General features: G+C 30.7%; 1 protein-coding gene across 1 annotated transcript in view; it reads right to left on the bottom strand.

Annotated features, from left to right (window-relative positions):
* The window catches only part of LOC139426487 (uncharacterized), a 38,005-nt gene that overhangs the window by 19,283 nt on the left and 2,504 nt on the right, over positions 1–16,218 (bottom strand). The window contains exons 3-6 of the mRNA XM_087162764.1: positions 12,515–12,813; positions 11,297–11,414; positions 4,430–4,557; positions 85–206 (exon numbers count right to left, since the gene is read on the bottom strand). Of these exons, the coding sequence (XP_087018890.1) occupies positions 85–206; positions 4,430–4,557; positions 11,297–11,414; positions 12,515–12,813 (667 nt within the window). The remainder of the gene's footprint in view (positions 1–84; positions 207–4,429; positions 4,558–11,296; positions 11,415–12,514; positions 12,814–16,218) is intronic.

The following is a 16,218-nucleotide window of genomic DNA, read 5'->3' on the forward strand; positions in this document are numbered from 1 at the left end:
TATAAAATACTTATTTCAATTCTTTTAACACCAGCACAAGTTAAAATTAAAAAAAAAGTAATTTGTGATAGGAAATAAATTTACTGAAATAAGTTGGATAAAATTCAGGCCTAGTGTCAGGTTTTCCTATTTGTGTGCCAACTGTGTAACAAATAGCAGGTTGATTTTCATCAGTTACCACTGGAACTGCTGCAATGTCACTTTTTCTAAATAAAATAGAAAATAACATGAAATATATTAGTTATATTTGTTTTTAGTTAAAAAAAAACATTTTTATTAGAAATATTTAAAGTTTACTTTGGGAAATTGAAATGTGTAAATTAATATTTCTCCGAAATTAATGTTGAAATTTTTATTTAATTAAGTTGTTTTAGTTGATTTTATAAATGGTTTTTATCTAGACTGTCATTTTCTCTGATTATACGGATAATCCTATTTTGAGAATATCAAAAATACGAATTAACCGCTATTCACCGTGAATTCACGCACATCAAATTTTAAAGGTTCCAGTAAGAAAATTTATGTAAAAGTTAAGTTTCAAAGAAATTTCTTTGTTTTTTCTGTAAAACAGTCTTTAGGTGCTAGAGTTAATGCTTTGAATGATACCGAAAGCTAAAATATTTTCGTTTTACTAGATTTTAAGACAAAAGTCATGATGATGTAGCAGTTAGAATATCTGTTGTAACATTTGTTTACAGTTAAGTGTTTTTGTTTTTTGCTTTTGGTCACCAAATGCAGAAACTTCATTCTAATTTCTCTCAGTCTTTTACAGCCTAAAATGCAGTGATTTCTGGTTCTATTTAAGCAATTGAGCCAGTTCTGAAGCGATGTATTCATCTACCACCATAGTGCTGCTTAACAACGCGTTGCTTCAGCGAAACCTCTTTTTTGAAAAGAAAATAATATTCCAGCTAGTTCAGAAAAAATTTAAATTTCCTTTTGAAAAGATATTACCTCGGATAATTTTTTCAACAAAAGCTTTGTTATATAACTATAAATGGTACCCAAAAACTCGCTCTGTCCACTGCGCGCTTCCTACTTCTTTCAGCAAAACGGGGGTGATTTGAGAAGTATAATCGAATTTCTTCTAGAAAGGCGAAAGAGACATATATCAATATATTTCGTCTCACTCAGTTAATTAGGCATTCTCGAGACGATAGACAGTATGGGAGAGTGGGGTCAATTGTAACAGGGTACGATTGTAACAGATCAAAAATTTCAAGTGTCGGGTTCTAGATTTGGTTCCTAGGTGGCGCACAAGGTGTATTTAATAAATCTACATGTACACCCCTGCTGACTACCATTTTTATGTACTTTTGAAAGAGTTACATCACAAAAGATATTTTCACGCTACGTAAGTATTTTTTTTTTTTTTTTTGGTATTAGAATATTATATTGTAACAAAGTAATTTTGTTTAAACAAATAAAAATTATTAACCGAATATGTAAGTGGACACCTTAATTAACATTTCAAAAAAATATTAGTTTTGTTAATTAACTAGCATTGTTTTTAACAAACGAAGCTGAAATGGCGTCTTGGGGATGATTGTAACAATACGTAAAGGGACGATTATAACAGCTGGAAATAAATAATCTTAAGTTTAGAAACCATTTCTTAACTCTTTAAGAACCACCAATAGTTTCCATTATCACTTATATTATGTTGCATGTGCATTATTTTATTTGTCACCTTTCACAGCATAATTTAAAATTTTTAACCCCTTAAAGTTAAAAGTTTAACCCTTTAGGTCTCTGCTCATTATTATTTTTACTCCTAAAATATCACTACTATTTTGTTCAATAAAAAAATATATCACAACTATGATAATATGTATAATTAACTGTGTTTTAGTTGAATTTATGGACTGTTACAATTGACCCCGTAAGTGGGGACCTTGGCGAACAAAGAGGCCGAGGTGCGGACAATTGTAACAAGTGCACGACTGTCAAAAATTGTTAATAACTAATATAATAACATTTAAAATAAGGTATTTATTTTTTTTCCAGTAGAGGATAGTCCACTTTACTCGTCTGTCAATTAATACTAATAATATATTGGATTTTTTGTTAGATAAAAGTAGTTAAGTAAAAAATGTTGCAATTGACCCCACTCTCTCCTAGTTTTGAAGTTATATACGTTTTGTATACAAAAAGTACAAATTTGTCCTTATGCCTAGTTACACATCATCTGACATTGCTACATAAGCAAGTAAGACGCTGCTGCTATCCACTTTTTCACCTTGAATTGAATGAGGAAATGCGCAAGTGAATCGAAAAAGTAGCTCAAAAGTTACAAGAATTTTTCTTGAATTAATTAAACTCACTACATTTGACTCGCACTTTACTATCTAGGATATCCGGTAATAGTCTGAACGTATGTAGTCTGATCTTGACGACTGAACTAATAGTTCAGAAGTTCTAGGCGTTTTATTTATAAAAAGTACAATATTGTTTCTGCATTTATTTACGCTTCTTACATTGATATACAGATACATAAGGTATAAGTATTCTAAGTAAGGTATTTCCTAAAATAAAAAGCTGTTTTTCGTATAAAAAATATTATTTGTGAATTGTGCTTATTATGAAGAAAACCCTTATAACTTCTAAACTATTATTCTGTTTTTCTTAAGATTAGTCTAAATCAATTCAGTATAAGTTACATCGGAAAATATGCCCTACATATTCAGGTAGTTCCTGGATAGTGATATTAAGTAAATAAATTAGTACGTGTAGTTATATATAAAAACTTATGAAGATTTTGATCTATTTATTCGATTTACTTGTGCATAGACTTATTCAATGCAATGCAAACAATGAATAGAAGCAATTTTTTTTCTGGTTAGTTTGCAATATATGATTTATAAATATGTACAAGTGCATATTTGTACTTTTTGTTACATAGATAAAATGCTAATAACTTCTAAACTATTGGTATGGTAGTCTCGAGATTGGTCTCATTCGACTCAGCGTGAAAAATACAACGTGAAATATATTCCGTCTTAAATATATTCTTTTTTATTTCTTAAATCAACCCTATGAAAGCCAGAGAAAGAATCCCTGAAAGAAAAAAGGATAGGAGAGTTGATGAGTTTTCTGGGATCATTTATAATAATATAATAAAGCTTTCTGTAGTTTCTATTTTAGACCAGGGTTCGAAAAAACTCAGAAATTTTACCCGTCCCCGAGGACGGCTTGTCCAACAATGCACCCGTCCTCCTTTGAAACTAACCCGTAGCTTCTAAATAAATAAAAATATAATTTTCTCTTATTTATTACAAATATTTATATAAATTGCACAATGAATTAGTAGTTACTAGGATTACAAATAAGGAGTACAATATACAGTAAAAAAAGAAATACTAGGTTACTAATAGTAACCTAGTATTTCTTTTACGAAATAATTTATTTCTTTTATGGAATAATTTAAGTGACAAAGGTCAAGTTATCTGGAATGTCAATTTATCCGAGGGTAACGCGTTTTTTAAATGAATGAAATATGACGTTTGCCAGTTCCACAATGAAGTCAATGATTTACAGAGGTTTCTGCACAGAAATCTAAAAGGGGTTTTCTATCTAGGTAGATATTCATAATTGCGTTTAACGTTTCTTGTTTAAGACCAGTACTTAATGTGTTTTTTTTTTGTTTTCTAAGTTCATTGCTGAAAAGCCCCTTTCAACCACTGCAGTACTCCCAGACAGAGAACAATAACGGGAAAATGACTGTCCGCGCGGACGTCGGATTCGAGAAATTCGTTGTCCGCGGGGAATTTTTTACCGCCGAGGACGGGCGGTTTTTCGAGCCCTGTTTTAGACGTTAATTTTTTCAAAGAAAGACTTTCTTTTTTACTATAGTTACTTGACTAAAAGCACGACTGTTCATAGTTCTTGGCAAAGCAACAAGTCACCGCTTTTCATAAAAACACTTCACAAAGAGGTACGGCATTACTTATACTGAATAAAATTCACTCGAAACAATCTGCTGCGTAATCTACAAGAATGGAAATCGGTGTTCAATGTATTTTGGCTGACTTATCTTTAAGCGTTCATTTGTATTCATTTATCTTATCCAACGTTACGAAAGGAGATCTCGCTCATAAAATCTAGCTCAAAAGCCTCTCAATCGGCAATCCTCACTTTTTTTTACCTAATTTTACCGAAAGCTCTTCTATATGTAAAAGGGAATACCTTTAGTTTAAAAGGGAATACTTTAAAAAGCAATCTTATTTAACGAAAACAATATTTTGTCTATGGGATTTCTGACGTTAAGTTTATTACGTTATTTTGTTCTTTAATTGTTTTTAGAAAAATAAAAACTCTGTGTCATTACACAGCTTTCTTGCATATTAATATGAGAAAAAAGTGGAAACTGCTTCCCCCATTTTCATTTCTTTGTTTACATAAAACAGTCTACACAAAATATTTTCCTTACTTGCATTCAGATTTTGTCTGGTTGACAATTTTAATACATTTTTCAATAATAGCTGAAGAAGGTGAAATGGCACTTGTTAAATTCCATGAGAGAGTCCTAATATTCATATTGGTTTTTTCCAGCGGTATCTGAAATAAACAACGCTTGACTTTCTTTAATTTTGTGACGCAAAAAGCTAATTCTTTACCGACTTATAATAGGCAAAACATAAATATTATCTTCATTCTTTCTTAAAGTTCGAAAGATTACTTCTTTCACACCCACAATAGAAGAAACATATACTTTTTTACTAAATAAAAATACATAACGTTTTATTTACTAGAAACGGTTAACTTCTTTTTTGGCTATGAAAAGAGGGGATTCTTTATTTAAAAAAATGAAGCGATTGAGTTGTAACGTTATACATCAGCTTCAGTTTCAAATATCACTCACTATAAATTATTTCAGAAAAAACTATGTGAAAAGTGTTGGCACATTAAGTGCCTGTACATTTTATTGTATTTTTAGATTAAAATTTCATGGAACTAAAAAATCTGATACATCATACTTTTTACAACAATATTTACTGAATCACTCTAATTATTTATACAAATATTTCTGCAAAAGTTACGGTATAAGATCTAACGATAAAAAATTTTGCGTTAAAAATAGATTTTACTCCTGTTGCACTCCGCGTAGCTCTACTTACTGCCGTAATTTGATCTGGAATTTTATTCAGTGTATATTTTTAATCGCAATGGAGGTATGAAATTTTATACCAAATGATGTCTGTCATCACCGAAGAATAATGGGATTCAAGCGGGACTTTAAGTAAAATGAACTCATCATGCTAGTATTTTTCAATTTTTTTAAAAAAGGAATCAATATTATAAGGACTTAGACATTCTACTTACACTTGTCATTTTATCGTCAAAAGTATTTCATTGTTCTTTATTAAGAGTTTTAATTATGAAAACATTAGAATAATCGAATTTTTAGAGATCTTTACTCAAATCTTTTTTTTGTCAGAAATCATGTATTCTGTAAGATATAATAACTATAAATACGAGGGTTGTCCATAAAATAAGGTTCCCAAGGAGCTGCGGACGCTAGGAACGCTGTTAAGCGGGATTTGTTGAGACTGGCGTGTAACTTGGCTCCCTTTTCCCCTGTTCCCGACCCGGCGAGGTATCTACAACGATAATTGTTGTCTTGGTAGCCGTGAAAGATAGAGCTTCCATTTGTTTCTCAAGCCAGGTGCGATTTACGCTCTGTGATTTGTTTTTGAGTGGAAAAAACGTTCCTCCGGTGGACATTCATTCCCAACTCTTTGAGGCGTACGGGGAAGAGTGTATGAGAGTGCAACATGTGCGCAAATGGTGCAGAGAATTCAAAGACGGACTTACAGACGTCCATGACGAACAACGTTCTGGCCGGCCATCGTTTTCGGACGAAGCGATTGCGAAAGTGGAAGAAGCAATGCTGAAAGATCGAAGGGTGACGGTTTGGGATCTCAGCAAGATGATCCCTGTTGTCAGTAAGTCCTGCATTCACAACATTTTGAGAGACCGCTTAGGTTTGGGCAAGGTGGGTGCCGAAAATGCGGACGGATGACTATGACAACAAACGGCAAGGTATGGAAGCCGCCTGCGAATTTCTTCATGCCTACGAAACCGATGGCAATGAAATTTTGGACTCTGTTGTCAGTGGGGACGAGACCTGGGTCCACTACATGACACCGGAAACAAAAGAACAATCCCGTTAGTGGAAGCATCCAGGCTCGCCAAACCCGAAGAAGTTTAAGCAAATTCTGTCTGTTTTAAGCTATCTTCGCGGAGCGGTGGCAGAGTTCTACGACTCAGGCATAAAGAAGATGGTACACCGCATGTAAAAATGCATTGATCTAAACGGCGATTATGCCGAAAAAAAGAGGGACGTCTAAGCTTTCCAAACATGTATTATTTAATGCCAATAAACATGTTTTTCATTGTGAAAATTTGTTGGGAACCTTATTTTATGGACAACCCTCGTAAGAACGTTAAAATTTGTATTTCTGTAGAAATTTTGCATGCTTTAATAGATATACCGCATCAAGTCCTATGTGAAGACAGATCATGGATGATAGCCATTTCATCATTTGTCGACCTTGAATCAAACGTTTTCTTTTGAACCACTACTGGGATGATTTTGGATTCATAGACTACAGCTAATTTTTTTGTTCCATATGCTTTTTTCTGTCTATGTTTGTTCTCTGTATTGTTCCTTGTATTTACGTCTGTTTTGTATTTTAATCTTGTTAGTAGAAATAAATTACAACTAAATAATGTAATAACGTCATAAAAAATGTCATTAGTAATATATATTTATATATATATATATATGCCACAAAATAAGTACAGTAAGACCTCGATTATCCGAGCTAATTGGGACCGCTAGTACCTCGGATATCGGAAATAAAAACCTTCCGTGCTAGCGAATTTAACTACTTTTAAAGTAAAAAACAATAGAAAGTTTTTTAAATGATAAAAATAAACATATATGAACTTATGTTTCACAGTTAAAAAGACTTAAAAAGGAAATCAACTCTAGTAGTAAATTTTGAAAAGTAAAATGGAATTTTTTTTAACTATACTTAGTTAAATATCGAAAGACGAATTTTCAAAAATAACACAAATCTCAAGAAAATATTGTATTTTTAAAATTTACATGATTAAACTTACTAGTTACATGACCACTGTTAACAAAGCATTCATGGATGTTTTCTTCTCAGGGTGTAATATTTCATGGAAGTTGAGTGCTTTTGTGGGGAATAAGTGCCTGTAACACGGACAACGAACTAATATGTGTATAATTTCTTCCAAGCTCATTTTGGAGAGGAGAAAAAAAAATTTAGACTTCGTTATTGCCTCGGTTAACAGAAACCTCGGTTAACAGAAACCTCGGTTAATCGAAGCTCGGTTAATCGAGGTTCTACTGTAATTCACTTCTTTGCCCACGTGAGATGGATGAAAAAAAATATTGTCTGAATATGTTTTGTAAATATACAGGGTTATTCATAATTCCTTCAGCCTGTAAACGCCATTTTTCTCTTCTACAACTGGCTTCAGTGGTACATGTTACTGTCATCTACCGGCAACTGCTAAAATTAAAACTTGAATACTTTCGAAATAATTTCATGTGTTCTTTTTTGCCATATTCATCTTCGTTTTTTTTACTATAACAATTCGAAACCCCGGAGGAAATTATGAATAACCCTGTGTATAATGGGAGTACAAATAAATTTCCGCCGTTTTCTATCAAAACCAAGCAGGCAGTTTATTAAGAAAAAATGTTTTAATCAAAGTATTCTTCAATACTAGATACTACTTTTCCCCCATCTTTCTGGGATTATTTGGATACCACGTCTACCAAGGATATCCACGAATTGACCCATTCCTTGGTTTCTTCTAATGAAATAAATTTCTGATCATACAGAGCATGTGCCATCGACCGGAATAGGGGATAATCTGAAGGGGCAAGATCTGGTGAATACGGCTGGTGGGGTATGACTTCCCATTGAAGTATTTCCAAATAGCAAAATTAATTCTCATGAAAAATTGATGTTCAATGTCTCTTGGCTTCAGTTCGGGTGGAACCAAACTTCCTTGTTTTTGGATCATTCCCAACGATTTTAAAGGATTAGAAATTGTTTGCTGAGTCATTTGTAATGTAAGAGCAATTTCTCTTCGAGTTTGGAACGATTCCTATTCGAATACTTCTTCCAATTCCTTGTCTTCGTATAATTTCAGCCTTCCACTGCGTTCGTTGTCTTCCACGTCAACCTCACCGTTTTTAAACATCTGAAGGCTGCCACGAATAAGTACACAAGTAATGTTGAAATTATGCACACTAATCGGTATATCCTTTATGATTCTTTATTAACACCTTTTACTAGAATTAAAATTATTTATCTAAACTTAAATTAATTTTTTTATTAATTCCAGTTTTTGTAATACTATAAATCCTTTTACTCTTATCAAGTAGAAAACTAAAAAAATAATGCAAATTAACTTGCAATACTAGTTGTTATACCACGAAATATATATCCTAGTTCTTTTTTCAGGGAATTATTTTCAAGTGATGCGAAAAAAAATCCTTTTACTCTTATCAAGTAGAAAACTACAAAAATAATGCAAATTAACTTGCAATACTAGTTGTTATACCACGAAATATATATCTTAGTTCTTTTTTCAGGGCAATATTTTAAAGTGATGTGAAATAAAAGCCTTTTACTCTTATCAAGTAGAAAAATACAAAAATAATGCAAAAATAACTTGCAATACCAGTTGTTATACCACGAAATATATATCCTAATTCTTTTTTCGGGGTATTAGTTTAAAGTGATGTGAAATAAAATCCTTTTACTCTTATCAAGTAGAAAACTACAAGAATAATGTAAATTAACTTGCAGTACTAGTTGCTATATCACGAAATATATATCCCAGTTCTTTTTTCGGGGCATTATTTTAAAGTGATGTGAAATAAAATCCTTTTACTCTTATCAAGTAGGAAAATACAAAAATAATGTAAATTAACTTGCAGTACTAGTTGCTATATCACGAAATATATATCCCAGTTCTTTTTTCGGGGCATTATTTTAAAGTGATGTGAAATAAAATCCTTTTACTCTTATCAAGTAGAAAAATACAAAAATAATGTAAATTAACTTGCAGTACTAGTTGTTATATCACGAAATATATATTCCAGTTCTTTTTTCGGGGCATTATTTTAAAGTGATGTGAAATAAAATCCTTTTACTCTTATCAAGTAGAAAAATACAAAAATAATGCAAATTAACTTGCAGTACTAGTTGTTATATCACGAAATCTATATCCCAGTTCTTTTTTCAGGGCATTATTTTAAAGTGATGTGAAATATAATCCTTTTACTCTTATCAAGTAGGAAAATACAAAAATAATGCAAATTAACTTGCAGTACTAGTTGTTATATCACGAAATCTATATCCCAGTTCTTTTTTCGGGGCATTATTTTAAAGTGATGTGAAATAAAATCCTTTTACTCTTATCAAGTAGAAAACTACAAGAATAATGCAAATTAACTTGCAGTACTAGTTGTTATATCACGAAATCTATATCCCAGTTCTTTTTTCAGGGCATTATTTTAAAGTGATGTGAAATATAATCCTTTTACTCTTATCAAGTAGAAAAATACAAAAATAATGCAAATTAACTTGCAGTACTAGTTGTTATATCACGAAATCTATATCCCAGTTCTTTTTTCGGGGCATTATTTTAAAGTGATGTGAAATAAAATCCTTTTACTCTTATCAAGTAGGAAAATACAAAAATAATGTAAATTAACTTGCAGTACTAGTTGCTATATCACGAAATATATATCCCAGTTCTTTTTTCGGGGCATTATTTTAAAGTGATGTGAAATAAAATCCTTTTACTCTTATCAAGTAGAAAAATACAAAAATAATGTAAATTAACTTGCAGTACTAGTTGTTATATCACGAAATATATATTCCAGTTCTTTTTTCGGGGCATTATTTTAAAGTGATGTGAAATAAAATCCTTTTACTCTTATCAAGTAGAAAAATACAAAAATAATGCAAATTAACTTGCAGTACTAGTTGTTATATCACGAAATCTATATCCCAGTTCTTTTTTCAGGGCATTATTTTAAAGTGATGTGAAATATAATCCTTTTACTCTTATCAAGTAGGAAAATACAAAAATAATGCAAATTAACTTGCAGTACTAGTTGTTATATCACGAAATCTATATCCCAGTTCTTTTTTCGGGGCATTATTTTAAAGTGATGTGAAATAAAATCCTTTTACTCTTATCAAGTAGGAAAATACAAAAATAATGTAAATTAACTTGCAGTACTAGTTGCTATATCACGAAATATATATCCCAGTTCTTTTTTCGGGGCATTATTTTAAAGTGATGTGAAATAAAATCCTTTTACTCTTATCAAGTAGAAAAATACAAAAATAATGTAAATTAACTTGCAGTACTAGTTGTTATATCACGAAATATATATTCCAGTTCTTTTTTCGGGGCATTATTTTAAAGTGATGTGAAATAAAATCCTTTTACTCTTATCAAGTAGAAAAATACAAAAATAATGCAAATTAACTTGCAGTACTAGTTGTTATATCACGAAATCTATATCCCAGTTCTTTTTTCAGGGCATTATTTTAAAGTGATGTGAAATATAATCCTTTTACTCTTATCAAGTAGAGAAATACAAAAATAATGCAAATTAACTTGCAGTACAAGTTGCTATATCACGAAATATATATCCCAGTTCTTTTTTCGGGGCATTATTTTAAAGTGATGTGAAATAAAATCCTTTTACTCTTATCAAGTAGAAAACTACAAAAATAATGTAAACTAACTTGCAGTACTAGTTGTTATATCACGAAATATATATCCCAGTTCTTTTTTTAGGGCATTATTTTAAAGTGATGTGAAATAAAAGCCTTTTACTCTTATCAAGTAGAAAAATACAAAAATAATGCAAAAATAACTTGCAGTACCAGTTGTTATACCACGAAATATATATCCTAATTCTTTTTTTAGGGTATTATTTTAAAGTGATGTGAAATAAAATCCTTTTACTCTTATCAAGTAGAAAACTACAAGAATAATGCAAATTAACTTGCAATACTGATTGTTATACCATGAAATATATATCCTAATTCTTTTTAGGGCATTATTTTAAAGTGATTTAAAATAAAATTGAATTATTTAGCATTTTCATTACGTAGTTTCCACATGAACTTTTTGTGTATTCATTAAAAAAATGTTTTTCATTGTTTTATTAATCATCTGAATGCTTGAAAAACTTAAATAAAAAGTTCAAGTTTTTACTTACTTTTTTATGTATTTTATCTTCTGGAAAGCAGTATCGAGGATATTTCTCACAGAAATCGTCAGCATCATAGGATATACACTGAGTTGCAAATTTTTCACAAGTTTTTTGTAAACTGAATCTAAAATTATACATGTCAAAGAAAATGTAATTTATTTTAAACCCGCATTTTAAACTAAATCAAAATCAATTTTTTGAATTGTTTCTTATTTTTCGCACCAAGATAAAAGTTTTATAAGGCTAAGCCTTACAGTCAATATTGATTTAAGTTACTATTAATTTCGATTAGGGCGGAATGGATGAGAAGATGAGTAATAAAATATTTTAAGATGCATTATCATGATCATTGTTAAATAAAAGTACAACCATGCGTTAACTTTTCAAACTACTGACCTACTTTTCATTTTTTGATTCAGTTTTAATAATAAATTCTTAAATATTCTTATTATCCTAACATCTCTTTTTTAATATTTCTTTACAATACGTATTTTATCTCTGTCTGCTTAAAAAACATCTACATGATTATATCAAAAGCGAACAAATACCCTATGTTCCGGCAAGTTCAAAAACTGCTCTAAAATTAACAAAATTTACATTTAATTACATTAAGAGGTATAGTAAAAACTACCAGAATATGATACACTTTACCGTTTTTTTTGCTCCATGACACTATAAAAAATTTGGTCATTTTTCCGAAGACTTTGGTAACGGTTATTTTAAAATTAACACTAAAAACGGTTTTATAACATGTGATCAAATTTGGTAAATTAGCTTGTAAGTTTCTTATGTTTCTCTAAATGTTAATTAGTTAGAGAACCAGAATTTTCAGTAAACATTTACCATATGAACGGAAAAATTAGCAAATGAATCATTACCACACATTTTGGTTTTATGAGAAAGAATTTTTTTTTCTACCAGAAAAGTCAATATCTTACTGTCTGATTATTTTACCATAATTTTTTCTCTGTGTAAAAAAATTAAAATGGATTAATACTGAATATTTATACAAACAACACAAAAAGAATAAATAAAACTAATGTTTCAGATTGGCGCGTAGAAATATGTCTCATTAAAAACAATTGAAATATTATTTTTCAAACAGAAATTAATTTGAGAACTAATTTCCGAACTGCAATGAGTTAATAAAGTTAATAAAGTTTCAGTTAAAATTCAGTTAATAAAGTTTTCTAAAATGTTTGCGCTTGATAAATCTGAGCTTACCTGTTGTTGCTACAGAATGTTATAGCTGGTAAAATTATATGACTAGGACTAAATTCGTCACTCTTAACAGTGGTTGGATAGCTAAAATAAAAGCTGAAAAAATCCATCGCTTGGTAAAGGAATCCTAGTAAGCAGAAAATTACCATCAATATTTTCCATATTTTTTCTTTCCATGTATTTGCTCTGGATATAGCAGCTACGCTTGGTATTAATGAGTTAATAAAAACTTTTTTTGCGCATCTTGAGAAACTAATATTTTGATGGGCATCACTTGTTTGTTTCTGATAAACTATACGATTCTACAAAAAAAAATGAGAAAGATTGTTAAATATCATTATTTTTCATTTTAAAAACAAATATACTGTTATTATTATTTATTGTTTATCCTTAAAAAAGCGTTTTTTAAGAATAAATTTAATTCTCACTTAGTGAATAAAATAAATTAAAATTTTTTTTATTTTCTTTCATATTTATAATTTATACATTCTTCAGCTTTTTGAATATTTATCTTTCTTCATTTTTTACTAATCATAATTTCTGCGATTTTATTTTACAGCATGCGTTATTAATTATGTAAGACTAATCTTTAGGGTATATGAAGGATCGCGGGATGGCCTGGTTGGCAGGGTGCTGAATCAAGCTTGTAAGAATGGGAGTTCGAATGCAGCCAAACGAAGAATCCCTGTGTAGTAAACAATGACTGATGTACGTTAAATTTGTTGGGTTGCATAGTCCTCCACATTCTCATAACAAATTATACCTCTGTGGGTATTGAATTGGAGATTGATCGTTCTCTTTTTCAGGTCGAAACTACGATTTATAGATGAAAGCATGGATGTGCGAATGGATCCGTCCTATAAAACGACCGAAGTAGAAGTTAAACTACGATTTATAGATGAAAGCATGGATGTGCGAATGGATCCGTCCTATAAAACGACCGAAGTAGAAGTTAAACTACGATTTATAGATGAAAGCATGGATGTGCGAATGGATCCGTCCTATAAAACGACCGAAGTAGAAGTTAAACTACGATTTATAGATGAAAGCATGGATGTGCGAATGGATCCGTCCTATAAAACGACCGAAGTAGAAGTTAAACTACGATTTATAGATGAAAGCATGGATGTGCGAATGGATCCGTCCTATAAAACGACCGAAGTAGAAGTTAAACTACGATTTATAGATGAAAGCATGGATGTGCGAATGGATCCGTCCTATAAAACGACCGAAGTAGAAGTTAAACTACGATTTATAGATGAAAGCATGGATGTGCGAATGGATCCGTCCTATAAAACGACCGAAGTAGAAGTTAAACTACGATTTATAGATGAAAGCATGGATGTGCGAATGGATCCGTCCTATAAAACGACCGAAGTAGAAGTTAAACTACGATTTATAGATGAAAGCATGGATGTGCGAATGGATCCGTCCTATAAAACGACCGAAGTAGAAGTTAAACTACGATTTATAGATGAAAGCATGGATGTGCGAATGGATCCGTCCTATAAAACGACCGAAGTAGAAGTTAAACTACGATTTATAGATGAAAGCATGGATGTGCGAATGGATCCGTCCTATAAAACGACCGAAGTAGAAGTTAAACTACGATTTATAGATGAAAGCATGGATGTGCGAATGGATCCGTCCTATAAAACGACCGAAGTAGAAGTTAAACTACGATTTATAGATGAAAGCATGGATGTGCGAATGGATCCGTCCTATAAAACGACCGAAGTAGAAGTTAAACTACGATTTATAGATGAAAGCATGGATGTGCGAATGGATCCGTCCTATAAAACGACCGAAGTAGAAGTTAAACTACGATTTATAGATGAAAGCATGGATGTGCGAATGGATCCGTCCTATAAAACGACCGAAGTAGAAGTTAAACTACGATTTATAGATGAAAGCATGGATGTGCGAATGGATCCGTCCTATAAAACGACCGAAGTAGAAGTTAAACTACGATTTATAGATGAAAGCATGGATGTGCGAATGGATCCGTCCTATAAAACGACCGAAGTAGAAGTTAAACTACGATTTATAGATGAAAGCATGGATGTGCGAATGGATCCGTCCTATAAAACGACCGAAGTAGAAGTTAAACTACGATTTATAGATGAAAGCATGGATGTGCGAATGGATCCGTCCTATAAAACGACCGAAGTAGAAGTTAAACTACGATTTATAGATGAAAGCATGGATGTGCGAATGGATCCGTCCTATAAAATGACCGAAGTAGAAGTCGAATTCTTGGCCATTAATTGAGCCATTGGAAATCAAGAAAAATCGCTCCCTGTCTACCTTAATGGCCGGCAAGGCAGCAAGAACAACAACAAATACAGAGATATATGGAATGGGGAAACTTGATAAATCTTAATATTTTAACTGAATTACTTTATCAATTTATGCTCAGCACATTGAAGCTTTTTTTTAAAAAAATTTTATTTTTGTGAGGAGAGACAACATAGTTTTAAAGAGTTATAAATTAAAAAAATGAGCGTTTAACAATTAATTAATTATAATTTTTAACTCAGTGGAGAATTTCCACCTAACAAAAACTTCACAACAGGTTGAATTTTTAAATAAAATGATAAAATTAAATGTTTCATTGATATATTAAGTATGAACTCCACTGTACAAAAAAATGAACATCGCGTTAATTTTGTAATCACTTCAAATATCAATTTTGTTTCTACAATATGCAATGTTTCAAAAAACGTTAGAATTATTGATTGGATTTTCATCGACTCAATCTCTGAATCTTAATGGTTTGGAAGGATGACCACAAATATGCAAATTAGTAAGTGCAAATGATATTTTAAGTAACGAAGCCAGAGACAAAAATGTACTTCCTTTAAATAAATATGTCTTTTTTTTTCGTTGGATTCAGATTTCTCTTTAACTTCAATTCCTTAGCATGCCTATTTTTTTACTTTACAGTTGACTAGAATTTTAAAAATTGAAAGTGGTTATTATTAAACAAATATTTATAATTTTTGTTTCGTATTATATTTTTATTTTTTGCATTTTGTATTTTATATTTATATTTTATTATAGTTCTGAAAATATGTAGAATACAGTAGTCATGAAATTAAGAAAAATTAATTGAATGTTTCGATTAAACTTCATTTTAATACTAAAAAATAATTTTTTTCTATATATACAACATCAAAGTATGTAGTCTTAAGTTTAATTTGCTCAAGGAAAGAAGTTTATATGTGAAAAATTATTCGAGTAATTACAAATTTACAAAAAAATTGGATTTCGGGTAGCCACGCTCATATGAATGTCGGGTGTCACCGCCCAATTTTATTTCGTCGATAAATGTACGGGCTTCTAAGATTATTATTTTATTGCTTCAAATTTAATTGTTATAGGTATTAATATTGTAATATATTAATATACATTAATAATAATTTTTGTTATTAAATGACATTTGTTGTTATTAAATGATAGAATTCACTTAAAGTATATAAATATGTAATAAATAAAATAATTATGTGATAAAAATGATAGATGAGGTTTATCTATTGTCAATACATTGGTCATTTTCATTTACACCTGAAAAACAGTCAAAAAGTATAAATTTTGTAACTGGGCGGGCAACCAGACACATTTTGAAAAGAGCTGAAAAACATGTTTTTTTTAATTTCTATTCTTTTAAGTTAAACTATTCTTTTTATGGTTTATTCTTTTTGCAT

Source organism: Parasteatoda tepidariorum, chromosome 5 (genome assembly GCF_982258835.1).
Source record: "Parasteatoda tepidariorum strain Cologne lab strain chromosome 5, Ptep-v5.0, whole genome shotgun sequence".
Lineage (NCBI taxonomy): Eukaryota > Metazoa > Arthropoda > Arachnida > Araneae > Theridiidae > Parasteatoda > Parasteatoda tepidariorum.